Below are 23,045 nucleotides of genomic sequence, written 5' to 3' on the forward strand. Positions count from 1 at the left end.
GACATAACGCCGTGCTAATAACACCAAACTCTGGCTCACAATCACCTTACTGGTGCTCAAGTGTTTTAGACCTGTCATTATCTTTATATGATGTATCTAGAATCTTATATTAGGTGAACGGAAACGACTTCCAGTAACCGTGGTGGCAGCATGAACACCGGCGTATTGCCACGTTGGCAACGCTCATTATTGTCGGCAGCTGAACCTTATGGTTTTTGTGATCATGTCTTTAATGCAAATTCCAATTCTGCAACTTGTTTGCTACTGAAATTATAATCAATACTTTAAAAAAAATAATCAGATCGAGCTTCCACTGAACCACCTAAACCTGTGTTCATTCAAAATTTGGATACTTGCATCTTGACTGCTTCGTTCTCTCGTTGACACACTGTACGCTTGTGCTAATTCATAATCTGACAACGATTCGCTTTTTACAATATATTTGTTTTAAACCGGAGCCGCGAGAGACTGCGAACGCTGAAATCTAGAGCAGGAACTCGGTGGATAAGGAAGCATTCGTTCAGACAGATGATCTTCTCGAAACATCCACTCTCCCTTCGCCTCCACACATGAATTCCTTCAGCAGCAACACGTATTTAAACCGGCTCTGTAGTCTATAAAGTACTGGAGGAACTCAGCGGCTCAGGAAGCTCTTTCCCTGATTCCAAAGGTCTGAAAAAGTGTCCCGACCCGAAACATCGCTCGCCTATCAATATCCCCTCTGCAGTCTGAACGAACCAGCCTACTCTGCCGACCTCGGTCCTAGCTCTCGTGCGTACTTCTGTTTTTAGAAGCCCCACTCTGCCTTCGACTGACTTGGTCAAAACTCTGAACTTCGCAATGTGCCCCAAGAACAAAATATTGTAGATACTAAGCATGTGAAATAAAACAAACAAAGAATCCAGGCTTGGCAGAATCCGTGGAGAAAGAGAAACCCGAGGCAACGTTTCACATTATCATCTCCATCCTTCAAAGTTCTTACCTTAAGAAATGTTCAGACCCGAAACGCCACCCATCCTTTTTCTCCAGAGATGTTATCTGACCTGCTGAATTACTCCAGCATTTTATCTTGCTGATCAAACCTGTGTTTTTTTGCCAAGAGACAAGTCTATCTTGTTGATAAAACCTGTGTTTTTTGCCAAGAGACACATGGTGTTGAAATCTTGCTTAGAACGCAGTGCTAGGTCAACTCAGGGGGTAAGGCAGCAGCATAGCGTATAACAGAAAGTGCTGGAGTAACTGCAAAACAAAATGCTGAGGTAACTATAGATTACAAAGCGCCCTTAGGTTATCTGTTTTTATGTGGCTCGCTCAAATTCTAGGATCAGTTCATGACGTGAAGAATTTTAAAAATGATAATACTGCGAATAGATTTAATTGAATTTGCGCTACTTTTACTAAAAATAACAAATCACTGAGGCCATTTAATTATCCTGCTCTGAGCGCCTGCGATCGCTGGCAATGTTACAATTCATTCGCATTTCTGCTTCAGGTGTGCATTATGTAATTGCAGTTACGTCATCGGCGACGTGTTGCACGTCGGTTTACCTGCGCCCGCTTTCCTCTCGTCTCCGAGTGACGTCGGGGCTTTCTCCGAACATGCGCCGAACGGCAATCTCCGTGTTTGCGGCATGAGGCCCCGCCCCACTCTCGGTGGACGTTCCGTCAGGAGGAGACCTAAGTGACGTCGAGGCTTTCCCCGAATGAGCACCGAAAGGCTTCGGTAATTTCCGTGCCGGCGCCCGTGGCCCCACCCCCCTGCCTCTCGGTGGACGGAACGTCAGGAGGAAAAAAAACTTTAAGATCAACAGCCGCCATTTTGGTGGAGATTTTCGTCCGAAATTTCGGAAGAATTTATCGGCGTCGGGAGCTACGCTGGCCGCCCTGCGGATCCCCCAGTGCGCGCACTCGGCTCCGAAATCCACCTGGCCGTCAAACTAGCGCCGGTCCGGGCGCCTGTCTCCGGGGGGGAAAGCGACAGGAGGAAGGGGAGCGGGTGAGGGGGGTTCAATCCCTACCCCCTCGGCTGAGCCGGACTGACTCTCCAGGCCAAGTATTGTTTTCATCGCCTCAGCCGGCAACGACCCGGCGGCAGTCCCCGGCCTGGCCTGGGCCCCGCGGCCCACAATGAGGCCTGACTGACCGCCTTCGGTTCTCCCCCCCCCCCCCCCCCCCCCCCCCCCTTACAACCCCGAAAAAACCCCATTTATTTTTGTAAAAGTGTAAATATATGTGAAGGGGGACCAGTAGGGAATCGATTTGAATTGTTCCCAAGTGTGAGGGGAGTGCAGAATGGCGGCGCGGTGGGGGTGAGGAGCCGGCGGTAAGCTCAGGCCCCGGGGCTTGGCAGGGACGCTGCTGCGGCGGCCTCCGTCTCCCCACCCCCTTCCCTCCCCTCCCTCACCTCTCCATGTTTATCACATGAAACGCGCTGGAAAGTAGCAGTAATATATAAAGCATAACGCAGAGATAAAATGGCCGAGAATCTTCTGGATGGACCACCGTCTGCCAAGCGGCCCAAACTCAACTCGCCGGCGCGCTCGGCTAGTGACAGCACAGGTAAGGTGGGGACCCGGACCCAGCACCACCGGCCACTCGCTTGCATGATCTCCCAACACCCTGCAACTCTCGGGGCTGCAGTCAGCACCGCGGGCCTCTTGAATGTGTGTGTGTGTCTGTGGTTTAATAGGGGTCTCATCTTAAACCCCATACATGATTGGAAATGGGTTAATCAGAGCATTTAATCAGTGATGTTGGGCTAGTGGAAGTATTTGTTTTGCTACTTTCCCCGGAGAAAACAACAAAACGAAATACATTTATAATAGCAATTGTGTTTGTTGATATTTGTGCCACGCTATCTTGCACATAAGGAAGAAAAAGGGATAAAATAATAGACTGAGACGAGCAAAAAAAAAGAATATTCCTGATGGGTGTAAAATGAGATATTGCTTAGTTTTGTTAAATACCTCAACGTCCATGTTCAATAATTGGCGCATTTGATCTGCGGTTTTTACTGGAGAAAATGTGCGTGTCTTCAGATGCTTAAAGTCTGTTTAAACTAAAATAAACTGATGGTATATAAAGTTTATCAAAGAAAATGTTGATAAGTGAAAAGTAGTTTGATCTCTTATGTGGTCTTCCTACTGCTTTGTGATGATAACTTATTTAGTTAGTTTGAATGAAGGAAGTATTAAATGTAAGATTCTAGTATTGAGCATAACACAAAGTACCGAAGGAAGTCAGTGGGTCAGGCAGCATCTGCGGAGGGAATGGATAGACAAGTTCTATAGATAAGGATATATCTGTCCATTCTCTCCACAAATGCTGACTGTCCCACTGAGTTCCTCCAGCACTTTGCATTTCGCTCAAGTTTCCAGCATCTGTTGTTTCCTGTGTCTTCAAGATTCTCATATTGATTGGAGAAAGTCCATCTGATTCTAAGTAACAATAGCGGCTTCCTTATTTTGTGAATAGAAAGTTGTAGAGGAAAACTGCGGCATATACAGTGCTGATTGTCAGAACCCCACAATTTACGTTTCATTCCATGTTGGGTAGCAAAATGATCAGTTCAAATGCTCTCAATCTGAACTGAGTAATTCATTTAATTGTCCAAACCTTTGGGTATTAACAAATACAGCCAGTCGTGAGTTATTCCATACAATAAGAAATGGGACTAAAACCACTAATGGTGGGCCAGCATTCGACAAATTACAATAACCAGAGAGAGAACCATAATGAGAGGTTATTGTTATATTACAAGTTAAAAGTAGTGACGGATGGCCAGAAATGATTGGTTAAAGCTGTGGAATAATATGGGGAAATAGTAATGCTGCAAAGCACTGAGACTATGTAAAGTTTAAACCACCATATGTTGTCAAATAATTGTTGCTAGCTCTCCATGTGTTCCTATACTTTGATAGTACATTATACTGTTAAATTGGCAACACCGATGTTAGGCATTTGTAGGGTACAAACTAAGCAAAATGACATGGCTTATGTTGGTTTTAAAAGTAGACCTGCCCTTTCTTATCTTCAATATAAATAACAAATAGCAAGTTCAATAGTATAATAGTTGACATAGAATGATACTGTGGATATACAATCACTGTGAGCATTAGAATATTGATTGCATCATGCAATTTCATTTAAAAAAAATCAGTAGTGTGCGTGATCAGATGTATTCAACTTTTTAAGATGTAATATAGCATCTGGTCTCTGGTAAGATCCATACTGTGGAAACCAAGCTTTACCTTGACGTATTATATCCCAAGCCTCGCCTTTGGATTCTTCAATGTAATAAAAATGTTTTTCAATGTAAGCCAGTGTCAGCTTTGTTAGTTTATAAAGTTTTCACAAGTATATGTGGAAAATTTACTTCAGGGCTTTGATACGGTGTTCTAAAAACGGTTATCCAAATCAGCAAGATACCGTATTTCCCGGCAGTGAAGACGTACCTGCATCGAAGACACACCACCATTTTGAGTTGCAAAATTTTGAAAAAAGGCTGGCGGACAGGATCAAGGGTTTGGTTTAGACCAGGGGTCGGCAACCTTTTTTGCATAGGGGCCAGAACCCATGTTTGTGAGCGGATGGCGGACCACATCTATCGCCATAGTTAATAAATGGAGGTAATAATACATACTAACTAAATTAGTAATTAGTAATAATACATACTAATATTACATGGTTTTCACGTGTTTTTCAATTCGTTTTCTGCAGTTTCCAGATTGCCTGCGTGCCCCGGGACTGGCCGCAGATCCCTCGTGTCCCCGGGACTTGCTGCCGTTCCCAAATCCCTCGCTTCCCCGGGACTAGCTTTTATTCCCAGGTCGCCTGCGAGCCCCGGGACTGGCTGAAGCGCCCAGCTCGCCTGCCCCAGGACTGGCTGTAGCGCCCAGCTTGCCTGCCCCGGGACTAGCTGTAGCGCCCAGGTCGCCTGCCCCAGGGCTGGCTGTAGCGCCCAGGATGCCTGCGAGTGCGGGAACTGGCTGTAGCGCCCAGGTCGCCTGCGAGCCCCGGGACTAGCTGCATTTCCGCTGTCTGGTCCCGGCGGCCACTCGCAGCCACCTGAGCTACTGAGTGAGTTGCTGGCATGATCCCCGACCCCCCTCCTTCTCAATGCTCCTGCCCTCCCCGCAACTTTACCCCTGGTGGCCCAGCCGTGCTGACCCCAGCCAGACTCCCCACACGCTGTGGAAGGAACTCTCCTCCCCAGCGGTGCTGTCCGGTTACAGCCGCTGTACTGAGGGATAGCCTAGTCCATCTTTCTTCGCTAACATTCTAACCTAGAATGCAGGTAAAATTTCGGGCCTTATTTTAGGGTAAAAAATAGCGTCTTCATTGCCGGGAAATACGGTATATTGTGATTCCAAAGGTGTAAATGGCTGCAAAGCTTGGGAAGACAGCACTGTTGATTTGATGAAGTTAAATTTTACTTTCTAAAATAATTTAAACATCAAATTAATTGAAGAATGTAATTATTGAGAACCATTTTGTTTATTATTGCACTATTTCCAAATTGTCTTTGAAAGTTGAGAGAAGCCGAGAGAGTTACTTTCTGTGCAAACTTTCTGTGTAGTTGGAAGTGTGTTAGCCTACACCTTTGGGGTTGATTTGGGTTACAAGTGTTGCGCATTACATGCAGCATTGGTCTTTTATGGAATAACTTGTTGAATCTTATACTTGTTTTTTGTGCCAAACTTGTCTTTAATACTACATTTGAGCCAATTGAAGAAGGCTTACTTTGACTAATCTGGTACTAATACAGTGGATCTTCTTTTTTAGATTTTGGATTGTCGTTTGATTTAGAAAATGATTTACCTGATGAGTTGATCAGAACATCTGATTCTTTCGGACTGCCCAACGGTGGTGAGTTGGGCCAGCTGAGCAATGTCATTGGTCAGGATGCTGCTTCCAAACACAAGCAGCTCTCGGAACTTCTGCGTGCTGGCAGTGGCTCCAGTCTCACTGCAGGGCTGATCAATGTGAACTCCAACAACAATCCTGGTAGATCAATGGACAATTCTGTCCAGAGCCAGCAGAATAGCTCCAATGTAAGCAACATGGGCAAAGGCTCTCACAATCAGGGGCTGACTTCCCCTTCCAATCTGGGACTGGCAGCCAGTGGTTCGAGTTCTTCAACATCTGGCTCTCAAGCACTGAACACACAAGCACAAAAACATGGAGAGCCGAAACATCATAACGCTGCAGCGTCGGGTTTGGTGTCTGCCAGCGGCAACCTGACGGCTCAGAGCGGGATCGGCATCAACACCAATCTCAGTCACACACACCAAGCTCTACTGGGCAGCAACAGTAGCCAAGGTCTGATGCAGCAATCACAGCAAGGCCAGGGACAGGTGCTGAATGGATCGTTGGGTGCTGCCGGCAGGGGCCGTGGGGGAACGCAGTATTCAAATTCTGGCAGTGTGTTAGCGGAGACTCTAGCCCAGGGATCGGCACACGTGGGTCTGAATGCACAGCAAGCTGGGGCGATGGCAAAAGTAAGTCATTTTTAACATTTATTATGAGTGTCATAACACTGGTTCTTGTTTATTAATAACTATTTACAATGTAATTATGTAACATATGTCTGCTGGTAATAATCAGTGGTCAAAGTAACGGTTGAGGCAGTGAGCTGAACAGTGTTCTGGCCAATTAGCCCCTCCTGCTTAGATGACAATGTGTTCCCATCCTGCTGGTAAAACTGATGGCTCCCCAGCTTTATTGAAGGGCCTGCTGTGGGGTGGCCCGCTGCTTGTTGCGGCCTGCAGTAAAACATTGTGGTTGCAGTGTTGGGTATTCCAGGCAGCTCCTGCCCACGTGCCCCATATCTCACGGTTCTGCATGCTAAGCTGTAAGCAGAGTTTGTGTTTGCCTCACATGATACACTCTCCACATACCTGTGTTGTGTGTGTATTTTCTCATCTCACACCTCCCCCCATTCCTTCACTTTCTCCCTTCCACATGCTTTATTATCCATGTATTATTTCTGTAGATGATCCTCTTATTTACCCAATTTGTATCTTGTTTCCTTTTATTGATTAAATTGACTGAAAGACACAGCAAAAAAACAGGCCATTCAGTGTACTGTCCATGCCGACCATTGATTACCTCTTCACAATAGTTCTGTTATCCCACCTTCTCATCCACTCCCTACACATTTGGACCATTTTACAGTGGGCCAATTAACTCACAAGCCCACACATCTTTAGGTTGTGGGTGGAAACCCACACTGTCACTGGAATACATGCAAACTCCACACAGACAACACCCGAGGTCCGAATTGAACCTAGGTTTCCGGTGCTGTGAGGCAAGTTCTACCAACTACTCCACTGTACCACCCTACATTAAATAATTGATTGATTAATATTGATAATGTGTTCAATTAAACACACTAATGTTTAATGTGTTTTCACTGCCCTTGCTCCCCCTCTCCCTAGTCGCAACAGAGACAGAGTCCCCGAGTCCTTACCTTCCACCCCATCAGCCGTCGCATACAACACATAATCCTCCGAAATTTCCGTCACCTTCAACGGGATCCCACCACTAGCCACATTTTCCCATCTCCATCCCTTTCCGCCTTCCACAGAGACCGTTCCCTCCGCAACTTCCTGGTTAACTAATTTCTTCCCACCTAAACTACCCCCTCCCCAGGTATCTTCTCCTGCAACCGCAGAAGATGCAACACCTGTCGCTTTTCCTCCTCCCTCGACTGTCCAGGGATCCCAGCAGTCCTTTCAGGTTAGGCAGAAGTTCACCCGCACCCCCTTTAATCTCATCTACTGTGTCCGTTGTTCAAGATGTGGACTCTTATACATTGGTGAGACCAAACATAGACTGGGCAATCGTTTCGCGGAACACCTTCGCTCAGCCTGCCTGAACCTACATTCTCCCAGTTGCCGGACACTTTAATTCTCCCTCCCATTCCTACACAGACCTTTCTGTCCTAGGTCTCTTCCATTGACTTCTCATCAAGTCCTATTGTAGAGCTAATAGGACTTGATGTTTCAATCCCTGTAATAAGTCGGCACTCTTGCTATTTGCAGTGGGTTTGGAGTGGTGAAAGGTAGGGTAGGTACGTCATCGGGGTCATCAGGTGGGCAACCTCCTTCTTTGACGTTTCATTGATAAACCCACAACATCTCCAGAGGGCTCAACGGTGATACCTGGCGTCCCAGTTACACCCCCCCTCAATTCCATACCCTCCTGTCTTCATCTTGCAGCCCAATTGTTGTCTCTCCTTTTGATCCAAATCCAATTGCTGCTTTTTTCTGCAGAATTTGATAATGATTTTGAGTGAAGCTAAACGCAAATTGGAGGAACAGCATCTCATATTTCGCTTGGGCAGCTTACAGCCCAGTGGTGTGAATATTGATTTCTCTCACTTCAGGTAGTCCCAACATTCCCTCTCTCTCTCTATCCCTCCCCCACCCAAGTCGCATTAGTTTCTCATCTTCACCCTACAAACAGCTAACAATGGCCTTTATCATCGTTACTTTTTCACCTATCTTTTATTAATTGTTCTTTATCTCTCCACATCATCGTCTATATCTCTCGTTTCCCTTATCCCTAACCAGTCTGAAGAAGGGCATCGACCCAAAACGTCACCCATTCCTTCTTTCCAGAGATGCTGCCTATCCCGCTGAATTACTCCAGATTTTTGTGTCTATCTTCAGTTCGGGAGACCTGATCCTGGTGAGTTAGGAGTGACAACAGTAGTTGGGTGAAGAAAGGGCGGCTGGGGGTGTAGACAATGGATATGTAGTCATCATAATTATTTGTAAAGAGCGAATTTTGTGTATTATTTGACGTCTGTGGGGCATCCCAGAGCACTTCACTGCCAAGTTGAAGTGCAGCCAATGTTGTTTTGGCACTTTGCACACAGCAAGGTCGCCCACAACAGATGAAATTAATAACTAATTAAATTACATCTTTGGTGATATCTGAGAGCGAATTGTTGACACAAACTACTGGAGTAACTCAGCGGGTCAGGCAGCATCTCTGGAGAAAAGGAATAGGCGACGTTTCGGGTCGGAATCCTTCTTCAGATTCACGTTGTGATTACTTGCATCCAGTAGAGCAAAGTGAAGCCAAAAACCAAACTGCTGGAAGAGCTCTGCGAGTCAAGCAGTATCTGGAGGCAAAGGGGGGTTTGATGTATCAGATGTGGCCAACTCGTTATGTATCCAAATGGGGTTTGAATGTTCAACTGATGTACATGGATAGGACATCGAAAAGGATCTCGACCCGAAACATCGCCAATTCCTTCTCTCCATAGATGCTGCCTCACCCGCTGAGTTTCTCCAGTATTTGTCTACCATGGATAGGATGGGTTTGGAGGGTTATGGACCAAGCGCAGGCAAGTGGGACTAGGGTAGCTGGGGCATTGTTGGCCGGTGTGAGCAAGTTGGGCCGAAGGGCCTGTTTCCACACTGTATCACTCTATGACTCCATAATGGTACCAGATTAGAGATTACTTTTATCCATTGGCTGAAGCATAATGAACTGATGCATAACTGTTTTAAACTCCTGCTTGAAAATATTTAGCCATGGATATTATGTTACCCTTTCCAACTTTTCTGAATCTTGTTGTTTGAGACAGTAGATTTGGGCAGCACATTGGCTCAACTGGCAGAGCCACTGCCTCACAGTGACAGAGACTCAGTGTTGTCCATGTGGAGTTTGCACGTTCTCCCCGTGACCGTGTAGGTTTTCTCCAGGTGCTTCAGTTTTCCCCCACATTGGAAAGGCGCGAGGGCAGGAGGTTACTTGGCCTCTGAATGTGTAGGAATCGGAGTGTGGTTGTGGATTGATGGGAATGAGGGAGAAGGGATGAGTGGAAATGGGTGTCTGATGGTCAGCATGGACTTGATGGACCAAAGAGCCAGTTTCCCTGCTGCATTGCTCTGTGACTTTTTGAAGTGGCGTTTTGAAGACCCTTCTTCAGACTGGTTAGGGATAAGGGAAACGAGAGATATAGGCGATGATGTAGAGCGATAAAGAACGATGCTGGGTTAAAATGTGGCTGTAGAGTAGGAGGCATCACAGGGGGGGGAGCAGCGAGAGAGGATGTTGTAGAACTCTCGATAAGGGAAACTTCTGAAGAAGGGTCTTGACCCGAAACGTCACGCACTCCTTCTCTCCAGAGATGCTGCCTGTCCTGCTTAGTTACTCCAGTTTTTTGTGTCTATCTTCGGTTTAAACCTGCATCTACAGTATCTTCCAACACATTTCGTCTGCTCCATTGCGAAATCTCCTCAAGGTATGTCTACTTTGAAGAAGTTCTCTCTCCAACAAGAGTTCTGCAACATCCTCTCTCACTGCTCCCCCTCTGTGATGTCTCCTGTTCTCCGACCATGTTTTAACCCAGCATTGTTCTTTCTCTCTCTACATCATTGTCTATATCTCCAATTTCCCTTATCCCTAACCAGTCTGAAGATGGGTCTGACCCGAAACGTCACCCATTTCTTCTCTCCAGAGATGCTGCCTGTCCTGCCGAGTTACTCCAGCTTTTTGTGTCTCTCTAAGGTTTGTGGGGGGATATGGGCCAAATGGATGAGCTTAGATTTGGCATATTCATGTGCATTAACTCGTTAGGTCGAAGGGTCAGTGTGTTCGGTTATTGCAGACCTAGGCTGTTGAGCAGTAATGTACAGCTAGAGTACTCCTCGACCTGAATAATAAACCAGCTGAACCAATGCTAACATGTATCCATCCGCAGAGGTGTGAACGTTGCTGTAAAGTTACACACCAACAAGCCTTTGACTGTGGGATGCAAGCGTCCGTGCTGCTCCGGCTGCCACGCCTGGCCTGGGACAGGGCTTTAACCAAGGACTGAACACCCGAAGCGCCCGACTACTTGTTCTTTTATTAAAAAAGGAACATTTGTAATACGAGCCGACCTTTCTTCATCTGTGATATTATATAAATGGATATGTAACGAAATCTCCTCCCAGAATACCAACGTTGGTATTAAAAACGTGCGTCGGAATGAGGCGGGGGTCTTGTAGTTTGTAACACGGTGTTCGGATGGGTTTTCGTTTGAGTTTTAAGTATTGCTCAGATCTGGTGAGCGGCGGGTGAATTTGTTTACCCTAATGTGTGTATTAAAGTGTAAAATCCCGCGCACCACCTTTCTGCAGGAATACTGTGTCCTGCATTATTGCCAAGCTCGGTTGGAAGCTTTCCACCGGAGCAGGAAATAAGGCAGCAAGAGCTGCTTGTAAGGAGCGTGTCCTACAGCAGCGGCAACCACTGTCCACGCACCGTATGCTTGTGATCTCCCTGTTCGTGGAGCTGCCTCTTAACCCCATTCGTAGGAGCTTTGATAATCGCGATTTCGAACTAAATCGAGTTGGGTGTTCCGTCTGGAAATTTAGTTTTGGTCCCCGGCTACTGAAACGCCACGGCAGGTGGACGAGGACAGGAAGCAAGCGGTTGGTTGCGCTGCTCTCTGAACGAGGTCGCGTTAAGAGATGTTTCCAAAAGTAGCTAGTTTTTGTGTGTTCATTCCAAAGACGGCGCTGACAAACCGCACGCACAGATCCATCAGCTCGACCTGTGCCACCACGCCGCTTTTGCATCTAATTTGCGGGGGCTTGAGAGATCGTAATACCTCCGGAATTTTAATGGAACATTTCCGCTTTAAACTTCCATTTATGGAACTGGTACAAATTTTGGCCGTCCATTTGTATATTCTTTCTAAATCCAAGAGAAAAACAGCCAAACGATTTAAGATTACACAAAGTTTTATAGCCACGGAGATGTAAGAGACTGCTGGAACCCCAAACAAACAAACTGCTGGAGGAATTCAGTAACTCTCCCATCCCATTGTACTGCAGTTGGTTACCTTTTTCATTCCACATATTTATAAACCAGAACAATCAAAATGCTGGAACACTCAGCCAGTCCGGCTGCATCTGTAGTAAGCAGCAGTTTATGTCTCAAATCAAAACCCTTCAGGTTTCCTGCATCTGTGGCTTTCACATAACCCAAAGATACACACAAAAACCTGGAGTAACTCAATAGGTCAGACAGCATCTCTGAAGAAAAGGAATAGGTAACGTTGTGGGTCGAGACCCTTCGTCAGATCTGAAACGTCACCTTTTCTCCAGAGATGCTGTCTCACCCGCTGAGTTATTCCAGCTTTTTGTGTCTATCTTTGGTTTAACCCACCATCTGCAGTTCCTTCCTACACATTTCATATAACCCAAGTTAGTTTATATTGAAAGTGGTCTGATCCTCAGCTATTGCACCATATCTGACAGTTTTCTTCAAGTGCCAATAAGCCAATTCAAACCAAATCATGGTTAAGCCATCATATTTTAAATTCTCCACTTTCAAAACTCTCTGTGACTTTGCCATCTTACTAACCACCTAGATTTAAATAGCAGGATTAGCACATCATGCCATTTGAGTCTGCTCCATTTGTTGTCATAGCCATTCTTCCTCAGCACTATCCCTTTACCCCCATTTCCTTAATGTCCAGAGATATTAATCTGTTGGAAATAGATTCCAAAAGTTCACCCTCGTAAGAAATCTGTTCTAAACAACTTACCCCTTTTCCCTTCAGACTGTGCCTCCTGGATGTAGACTCAACATAAAACCCTTAAATAGGTTTGAGATCTCATTCTTTGAAAACTTTACAACATGCTTTAAGTATAATCAACCACTCTTGCTATAAACCTGCCATTCCTTGAACCAGTTCAGCAAACTGCCATTGCATTCCCTCTGAGGCAAGTATATTCTTTCCTAGACACAAGGAACCATAAATGCTGGTTTACAAAATGCTGGATTAATCAGCAGGTCAGGCAGCATCTCTGGAGAACATAGATAGGCAACATTTCAGGTTGGGATCCTTCTTTACTCAATTAATATAATTCAGTCTGAATAAGGGTCTTGACCCGAAACATCTATTAACGTTTATGCTCACCTAACCCGCTGAGTTACTCTAGCACTTTGTATCTTTTTCTATATCCTTAGTTAAGATACCAAAGCTGTACACAATACTCCAGGTGCAGTCTTACAAAGGATTTGTGCGATTGAGATAATAATTACTCCTTAAAGGTGGACGTGCCATTTGCCCCTCTAAATGCGGTTGAATTGTAACTGAATGTTGGCCTTTGGTGACTCAGTCTCTTTGAACCTTGCTCCACTCAATCTCTTGTCGTTTAACAAATTCTGCTGTTCTGTTAAGTATACTAAAAAGGATAACACCACATTTCCCATGTTGTATTCCATTTGTCATGTTCTCACTAATTGTTAGCTCATCTACATCTCCTTGAGACCTCTCTGTATTTGCATCAATACTCATTCCCACCAAGATTATATAATTTGCAAATTAAAAAATATTTAGTTCCAAGTCAAATTGTTGATAGATTGAAAGCATCAATCCACGTGATATCCCATTTACCACTGCTTGCCAACTATTTCATTCTAATCTTTGTTTAATAACTAATTATCTCCTTGTTGATCAACTTGTGGGGAAGTTGTTGAACTCTTACCCAAAATCCAAATACTTTATACACACTAGTTTACTGTTGTCTATGCTACTGCTCACATCGTCAAAGAATAGTCAAACATGACTTTTCTTTTATTAATCCATATTGGTTCTGGTACATCCTGTTATTATTTAATGTCTATTTTTTATTGCTCTTCGTCCTTTCCTTTTCACCCACTAAAGCTCCTAGTCCATTTCTTGTCAAGCAAGTCTTCTATCAGTCATCAGTTTCTTGGTCTTGTGTGCATTTCCAAAGTGTTCCCAATCCTGAACCATACTGCCACCCTTACAAACCTCTTAGATTTAACAGTTTCCTTTGTTAAAGAAATTAACCACTTCCTGTTGTTTTTTGCCTTACATTTCTGAATTACTTTAATTGCTCGAAAGGTGTGACAGGCAAGATGTTCTCCCAGTCAATCACAACCAGCACCCAACATGCCTTCTTTTATTTAAACCTACATTCTGTCTTGATTTTGAAAGTAAATAATTTGTTCAAAGTTAAATTGTCATACATATGGTCACTTTCAGGAGCTCTTGATTGTAACACCACCTTTTATTATTATGCAAAAAGATCAAATATATTTTACTAGTTGGTACCACAGTATATTGATCAAGAAAAGGATCTTATAAACATCCCAAAAAATAATCTTCAACCTTATTACAGCAGTCTTTGCAAGTTACTCTCACGATTTTGGCAGTATTGCACATAACTTATGATATACAGCTACTATTTGGTGGCCAATAAATAACTCTTACCAATGTTTTCTGCCCTTTGCTATTTCTTAGCTTGACAAAAAATAATTCCAGTTCGAATTCATGATCAGTCATTCCAAGAACATTTCTCACCACTGTACAGATCCCCATCATTAATAATGTTACACCACCCACTTTCTTTTGCCCATTCTACCCATGTATCAAACACTAAAATATTTAGTCCTTGGTCACCCTATAGCCATGTTTCTATAATGACAAATCATATCCATTTCCTTCTATTTGTTGTTTAATTCCATTGTAAATGCTGTAAACATTCGAATATAGTACCAACCAATCAGTTGGCATCAACAATTTCTCTGCTTTGACCCTCTTTGTTGCTCGACTTGATTTTGTCATATATTTTACTTGCTATTTTCTAATTTCCACTCTTAACTTTTCCCGAGGAAAGTACCCCTTCACCTGCCATCTAGTTTTTGACACTCTTCTTCCACCCCTCCTATGCCGTTGAGCATTTGGAGCTCCACACTTCTGGCTGACTACATTCAATGACCTGTCCCACCAACAGTTTGAAAAAGGAACATTTGTCAGAGTCAGAGAGTCAGGTTACTCATGCCCCATCAAAATGCACCATGTCTAAATTATTTTGCCTGGCCTAGCCTAGAAACATTCTAATATCTCACAAATCTCCAACCTTTCCTCTTGCAGTCTGCTCCCCTCCAATTCCTGTACTCAGCGTGCCGCTTCAAGTACTCCTGATATTATTTCATTTGAGCACCTGCTTTTTGAACTTTCTTGTTCTCCAAACTCTAGCTGTGGGAAAATACACTGAAAGAACTCAGCCAGTCAAGCAGCATCTGTGGAAAGTGGGAACTGTTTAACATTTTGAGTCTGCAACCCTTCCTCAGAACTGGGAAAACAATAGAGGAGTTACAATCCTCAAAGCAGAACTGTGGGAAAGAGGGAGTGTCAGACACACTATTAGGCAGATCAAGCGATAAGGAGCATGTACTGGCCATTAGCAAGTCACTCTAAGTAACAGGAAGAGATAGGAGCATAAGCATAATGGGATACAGTGAAAGCAGTTTGCGAAAAATTGGAGAATTTGCTGTGAGACCAGAACAGTACAGCACTAGAACAGGCTCTTCAGCCCACAATGTCTGTGCCAAATCGGATGTCAGGACCAAATCTTTTCTGCCTGCACATAATCCATATCCCTCTATATCCATGTGCCTATGCAAGTTGCCTAAATGCCACTATCAACGCTAGCAGCACATTCCAGGCAATCGCCACCCCAGGTAAAAACACTTGCCCCACACCTTTAAATGTTGCCCTTCTCACCTTAAGGCAATGCCCTCTAATCTTTGACATATCCATCTATGGGAAAAAGGTTCTGATAGTTTACCATGTCTATGCCCTTCACAATTTTATATACTTTTATCAGGTCTCCCCTTATCCTCCAACTCGAAAGTTACCAAGTGCCCAGACAGAAGCTAAAATGTTGTTCTAGTTACCTTGAGCTAAAGGGTCACTGAATCAAAATTGGTTTCTTTCTACAGATGCTACATGGCTAGTTGAGTTCTTCCAACATTTCGGCATTTGTTTCTGTCCTGACATATATCTCTATTTGTTTCATTTGGGATCATGGCTTCCAGCTGATCACTCTCCCTGTTCAGCATACACTGCAGCCAGAGTTATCCTTGGCCCTGGTACTAGGGAGTTAACATACTATTAGAGTCACAAATATATATTACTTACTAACTATTGACCCAATGTCACTCTTGTTCTCACTCTTCTTCCACCCATCCTATGTTGGAGCTCCACAATTGTGGCTGACTACATTCAAGGACCTGTCCCACCAACAGTCTGAAAAAGGAACATTTGTCAGGGTTCTCACCTGCCCACCCCTGCTTATCTGCAAGTCACTCGTGTACCTTTGTCACTCTGAAGCTGTAGTATGATCACATCCCCAAATAGAATCTCCATAAAATGCTCACCCTCAGATGCACTCCTACAGAACACAGAACTCCAACTGGATTCAATTCCTGTAAATGTGGTTGTCTGGAACATTGGAGCATGCATAACCTCCCTTATGATAGGAGAGCCAAGCACCCCTGCCCTACCTCATTCTCACAAGTAACCTACAAACTGTGTCAGAAGATGCTCTCTTACTACTTACCTAACTTGCATTATTGCCAAACCCTAACTCATGACAACAACCCCCTGTGATTTCCCATTTCATCTTTTTAAACACCTAAGCAGCACTCAGTGAGCCAGCTGATTTCAATTGAAAGATTTCCATTTGGAACAAGCTTCCCATTTACAAATACATACATCCCTCCCCTCACTCCTCCAACTCTGGCCACTTCATCATCCCATTTTTAATCACTGAATTTGTGTATGGCACCAAAAAAGAGTTCCCTAATTTTGTTTTACCTCTCTCTCTCTCTCTCTGCCTGACTTTCTTCTTTTAAGACTTCCTTAAAATCTACTTCTTTGACCAAACTCTTACAGACCACTTTTGGCCTTACCCAGTACAGTGTTGGACCATATTATTGTGGCATTAACAGTGTTTGTTTTTGTACTGGCGGTGAAGGAGCAGTATAGTCGCATACTTCGTCAACTTTTTATGACCAGGAGAGGAATGAAAATACTGATTGATAATTGGATCAATTTTCTATTCCACATGAACCACCATATTGAATAATGCGAATACACATTGATGGGTCTGGAATTTCTGAATTTATTTTTTGAGGTTTTAACATTTTTTATCAATTAGTGTTTGGGAAACACAACAAAATCAACATTTCAACAAAGTCTTGGGCTGAAGTCAGTTCTGCTTCACGGTGCTGCAAATTTGGTGATTTGAAATGTACCTGTCCTGCGTCAGCCGGAAGTATGAAACTTCAACTGCATAGGAGGGGAGGCATGTGGGACCCTCACCATTGATTGGACATGCTGCTATAAGCCAGTCTGAATGCTGCTGCTTTTAAGGATAGTGGATTATATCATTAATACATGGTGCTTTATTCATGAGTTGAAGCAAGCCTGTCCATCCGCGAGAAAATGGGTTTAGCAGCAGAAGTGATCCCATCAGTAATAGTGTCTCATTGTCTTTCTTTGCCTTAGCATCGATAGAATGGTGGAAGACATTAACTTCCCCGCACTAAATAACTTTAGAACTTTATTTTCTTTCTGGAAATTGCACACCCCTTATAAACAAGCAAATAGGGATTTAGTACAGGAAAGTGGTGCTGAAATAGGGTATCTGGAGCCTTTTATCATTTGATCAGTTAAATTCAAATATTCCCAGTTTTGGGGATCTAATGAGCAAACTATCACAGACATCAGACCTGTCAGAAAAAGTATGTGGCATTGTGTAGCTAAGTAAGAGATTGGTTCTTATCCAATTGCAAGACTTCCTGTTTGAATTTTAGAATAAACATTTTTACTTTGCTACTAATCCTCCTCAACATTGAACAGAATGCTTGTATTCACATTTCTTTTTGCAGTTATATATTCCATATATGTTTCAGTATTCAGCAGTTGGTCAGGTTTAATCATTATGAAGAGCAAGTGCCACAGATTTGATGCATCCTAATATTGCTTTGGAGTCAATGAAGGTTAAGAGCACTTAACAGTTTGTAGAACTGCATTTTTAAATGACAATCATTTTTTTAATAACAAATATGTGAAGAGTCTGGTCAGTAAAATATCCTAATATAGAAGCAGGTAACTGTGAAAGCATATAGGTTCAGAATGTCTATGGCACCTGCAAATGAATGTCAAATGGTCATTGTACAGCACAACCCTCAACCAAATAGTTATGGCCGATCACTTGAAAACACAATAGCACAAAGGCTCAAGGTTCAGGTATTACAGTTGTGTTTATACATAGTCCTCCGATCTCAGGGCACCATAATGTTTGGGACACATGGCTTCACAGGTGTTTGTAATTGCTCAGGTGTGTTTAATTGTCCTAAATGCTGGTATAAGAGAGCTCTCAGCACCTAGTCTTTCGTCCAGTCTTTCCATCACTTTTGGAAACTTTTATTGCTGTTTATCAATATGAGGACCAAAGTTGTGCCAATGAAAGTCAATTAAGACATTATGAGACTGAGAAACAAGAATAAAACTGTTAGAGACATCAGCCAAACCTTAGGCTTACCAAAATCAACAGTTTGGAACATCATTAAGAAGAAAGAGAGCACTGGTGAGCTTACTAATCGCAAAGGGAGTGGCAGGCCAAGGAAGACCTCCACAGCTGATGACAGAAGAATTCTCTCTATAATAAAGAAAAATCCCCAAACACCTGTCCGACAGATCAGAAACACTCTTCAGGAATTGGGTGTGGATTTGTCAATGACCACTGTCTGCAGAAGACTTCATGTACAGAAATACAGAGGCTACACTGCAACATGCAAACCACTGGTGAGCTGCAAAAATAGGATGGCTTGGCTACAGCTTGACAAGAAGTACTTAAAAGAGCAACCACAGTTCTGGAAAAAGGTCTTGTGGACAGATGAGACGAAGATTAACTTATATCAGAGTGACGGCAAGAGCAAAGTATGGAGGAGAGAAGGAACTGCCCAAGATCCAAAGCATACCACCTCAACTGTGAAGCACAGTGGTGGGGGTGTTATGTCCTGGGCATGTATGGCTGTTGAAGGTACTGGCTCACTTATCTTCATTGATGATACAACTGCTGATGATAGTAGCATAATGAATTCTTATGTGTATGGACACATCCTATCTGCTCAAGTTCAAACAAATGCCTCGAAACATTGCCTGGCGGTTCATTCTACAGCAAGACAATGTTCCCAAACATACTGCTAAGGCGACAAAGTTTTTCAAAGCTAAAATATGGTCAATTCTTGAGTGGCCAAATCAATCACCCGATCTGAACCCAATTGAGCATGCTTTTTATATGCTGAAGTGAAAACTGAAGGGGACTAGCCCCCAAAACAAGCATACGCTAAAAATGGCTGTAATACAGGCCTGGCAGAGCAACACCAGAGAAGACACCCAGCAACTGGTGATGTCCATGAATCGCAGACTTCAAGCAGTCATTGCATGCAAAGGATATGCAACAAAATACTAAACATGACTACTTTCATTTACATTACATTGCTGCGTCCCAAACATTATGGTACCCTGAAATGGGGGTACCATGTATACACACCTCTGTAATTTCTACTAATTTCAGCTGCTCCCTCAATTTGAGTATTATTCATTCCAATCTATCCCATTCCAATCTATCGTGGTGTGGTCGCCTCAGATAACTAGTGTATATCACTTTGGTATTTTGCTTTAAAAAAGGTGTATTTCTACAGTACCTTTCGTAACTGTGGTTTCAAAATGCTTTACAACCAATTAAGCACTTTTGAAATCATTTTAATAGTAATCATTCATCTGGTTCTTTGCAGTATTTCCTTAGATACATTCTGATGTGCTGATTTTTGACTAAATGTCCAATACAGCTAGAACTTGCAAAGTCTTTCATTGTCTATATTCTAAACTGTTGATACCCGTTACTTTATCCAAGCTCAGAATTATCCAGCAGGTGAAAAATGAACCAGATGCAGTCTGCAAAATTCAAGCACATGGGACCTGTGCCATATTGTGAATGTTTATCCGAATATCTGTTGTAAGGTGTGCTTTGTGGGAAGTCATTAACAGATAAGGGGCTAATTGAAACTTTTGCTTTCATGCATTCAGGAGAAGCCTTCTTCATTGACCACCTAAAATGTCATTAGGCAACCTAAAAAGCTGCCAAGGTTGCCCGGCTGGCAACAGGGAAAAAAAGTTAAGTGAGAGCCCCGCAGTGCGGCGAAGAAATGCTAGCTCCAGCTCAACTCTGCCTCTCCCACCGGGTTAACCGACAGCCCTGGACTGACGGGACACCGGCCCGGAGCAGTGGGGTTAGCGCTGTTTCTCTGCGCTGGCTGTAAGCCTGGGCCGCCACTGCTCCAGGCCAGTGACCTGTCAGTCCAGGGCTGTCGGTTAACCCGGCGGGACAGGCAGAGTTAAGCTGGAGTTAGCGCTTCTCCACGATGGCTGTAAACCTGGGTCACCACTGCTCCGGGACGGTGTCCTGTCAGTCCAGGGTAGCCCCGGACATCTCCAGCCGCCCCCGGACAGGGATGGGATACTCAGGAGGGGACGGTCCAGTAGCAATTCAACAGCGCTTGCAGCGCCGGAGACCCGGGTTAGATCCTGACTACGGATGAAACGCTGGTCTGTATACATCAGGCACGTGCCGTGAGTAATTACTCACGGTAGGCAGTCAGTTAGTTTTTTTTAAATCTTTAACTGCGCATGCGCAGATTGTTCTCTCTGTAAGCTGTCAGTCGACTTTTATGAAGTCTTCAAAAGCCAAATCTCTTAATAAAGTACCGTATTTCCCGGCAATGAAAACGCACCCCCATTTTGAGTTGCTAAATTTTGAAAGAAGGCTGGTGGGACATAGAATTTCTCACGCTCAAAAAAAATAAAAAGATTAAAGCAATTTGCCCAAGGCTTCCAAATCTCCTTCATTCTGAATTACTGAATGGGTGGGGGGGTGGAGAGATTGTGGGAAAAACGGGAGCACAAGTTGAATCAGTTGTGATCTTATTGAATGACAATACTTGTTCAAGGGACCAATTGGGGGGACAATTCCGTTCACAGCATATGGGGAGTCTGGTCATGAGGTAAAGTTGCGGGGATGGCAGGAGCATTGAGAAGGAGGGGGTCGGGGATCATGCCAGTAACTCACTCGCTCACCGCTGCCGCGGTGCTCCGGGCACAGAGCCACCGCATTGTGGCCGGGGAGGGAAGTAGCTCGGGTGGCTGCGAGCGGCTGCTGGAACCGGACAGTGGACGCCACCTCAGCGCCTTCTGCCGGCCCGCTCACCTCTGGCAGTGCTCTCCGTCTGAACATCTCTCACCTGCTGCTCGCTGGCTTCGCTCATGTCTGCCGCTTCTCGCAAATCCTTCAATTCCGACAGCCGAGTAACCTCAATTGGTCCCTTGATCATGCTGTCGGAATTTAAGGATTTGCGGGAGGCAGCTGACATGAGTGAGGCCGACGAGCGGCAGGAGAGAGGTTTTCAGACAGAGAGCACTGCCAGAGGTGAGCGGGGGCCAGCAGAAGGAGCTGAGATGGCGGCCGCTCACAGCCACCCAAGCTGTCCGGTCCCAGCGGCCACTCGCAGCCATCCGAGCTACTTCTCCCCCCGCCCACAATGCGGTGGCTCCGCGTCTGGAGCGTCACGGCAAGTGAGTTGCTGGCATGATTCCCGACCCCCTCCTTCTCCCCTCCCCAACGGCGCTGTCCTATTACAGCCGCTTCCCATCAGCTGCCAGCAATGAGGTATAGATTTGGCTATCCCTCAGTACAACAACATCGTTCTTGATGTTGCTGTACTGAGGGATAGCCAAGTCTATCTTTCTTGGCTAACAACCTTCCAACTTCGGCTTCCAAGACGCATGTACATTTTCGTGCCTTATTTTTGGGTAAAAAATAACATCTTCATTGCCGGGAAATATGGTATTTAAAAAAATATAGCACCAAGAAATCTACTTACCACATAATTTGTACGCAAACTCCATTTTTCTCTCTTTGTTTCTTAAGATATTCTTAAGATAATGGCAATCCATGTTTGAAAAACCCGCCAAGAAACTTGCGCTGCGCATGCGCAGTATGCTGCTGCACATGCGCAGTACTGCAAAGGCAGAGTTTCAGCTGCTTCAGTCCCCTGGAAATTGATGGCTTGAAGCATCATTGACGGCACGTGGGCTGCACAGACCTTTGCATGTTACATGTACTGCGGATGAAAGGCACGGAGAATTATGCCTACCTAAGAGATTGATCTCTTAGGTAGGCATTATTCTCCCATGCCTTTACTATTTATATTTAATAATTACCATTTTATAATTTTAGTCAGGGTAGGCAGTGCCTACCTTGCCTACCCTGACGGCACATGCCTGGTATACATGCAACAGCACAGTTGCCGAGAATGTTTATCGCGAGTGACCTTTGACAAATCCCATGATTCCTTGCGTTTTTCGAAATACTGAACTCGCTAATAAATGGAGATCTGGAGTTGAGTTTCCTCCATATCCTTCCATCTCCCTCCACACTGCATCCCAAATGAACAAAGTAATAATATGTTAATTTTACATAAATAATCTTTTAAATAAATGTGTTCTAATTTGTACACAATCGTAGTGTAAACGCAGAGGCAGTGTTATTGTTAACCTCTGTCAATAGTGCATGGAATTCACCATCTCAAAATGTCGACTGATATGGAGTTTCTTGGTCTTCTGATATGTTGGATGCTGTAAATCTGTCACTGAGTTTATATTTGTGTACTTTACTGAGTATGTTAGCTGAATAGAAGGCATCCCATCTTACCCTCGTGCTTTTTAAATCTTGTCCTTATATCTGTGCTTCATCTTTAATTTTGGTCCTATTAGAACAAAACAAGTGACCCTAAAGGAACCAAGTAGTTAATCAGTACATGAGTGATAGTGTATTACGGAAAATTTATATTTTCTTTTGTTACATGTGCACTGATTAGAGAAATCTTTTGGAAGTGGATTCTTATAAACACCAAGTGGAAGGTTTTTTTAAAGACATGTTTATTTTATTCATCCAAAACAAAAGGAATGTATAGGTTCAAGAATGGAACTTATTGTAGATTATCAGTTTTTATGTGGAATTACAGTACCTGTACTAAACTTCCAATCAATCTATTGTGTTGAAGCACAAAAGTAACTTCCTGAAGGTTATTTACGTATTGGGTTCTGGGGAAGATAAAGATAATAATGGGGAAAAGGGAAGAAATGAAAT

General features: G+C 44.0%; 1 protein-coding gene across 5 annotated transcripts in view; it reads left to right on the forward strand.

Annotated features, from left to right (window-relative positions):
- The first annotated feature begins 1,778 nt into the window (after nt 1-1,778).
- LOC116985723 (CREB binding protein) overlaps nt 1,779-23,045 on the forward strand; it is a 137,615-nt gene continuing 116,348 nt past the window's right edge. For all 5 annotated transcript variants that reach the window (XM_033040653.1, XM_033040656.1, XM_033040655.1 and 2 more), the window contains exons 1-2: nt 1,779-2,559; nt 5,785-6,500. In XM_033040653.1, coding sequence (XP_032896544.1) covers nt 2,475-2,559; nt 5,785-6,500 — 801 coding nt within the window. In that variant the 5' untranslated portion in view covers nt 1,779-2,474. The remainder of the gene's footprint in view (nt 2,560-5,784; nt 6,501-23,045) is intronic.

The sequence above is a fragment of the Amblyraja radiata genome, chromosome 22, assembly GCF_010909765.2.
Source record: "Amblyraja radiata isolate CabotCenter1 chromosome 22, sAmbRad1.1.pri, whole genome shotgun sequence".
Taxonomy (NCBI): domain Eukaryota; kingdom Metazoa; phylum Chordata; class Chondrichthyes; order Rajiformes; family Rajidae; genus Amblyraja; species Amblyraja radiata.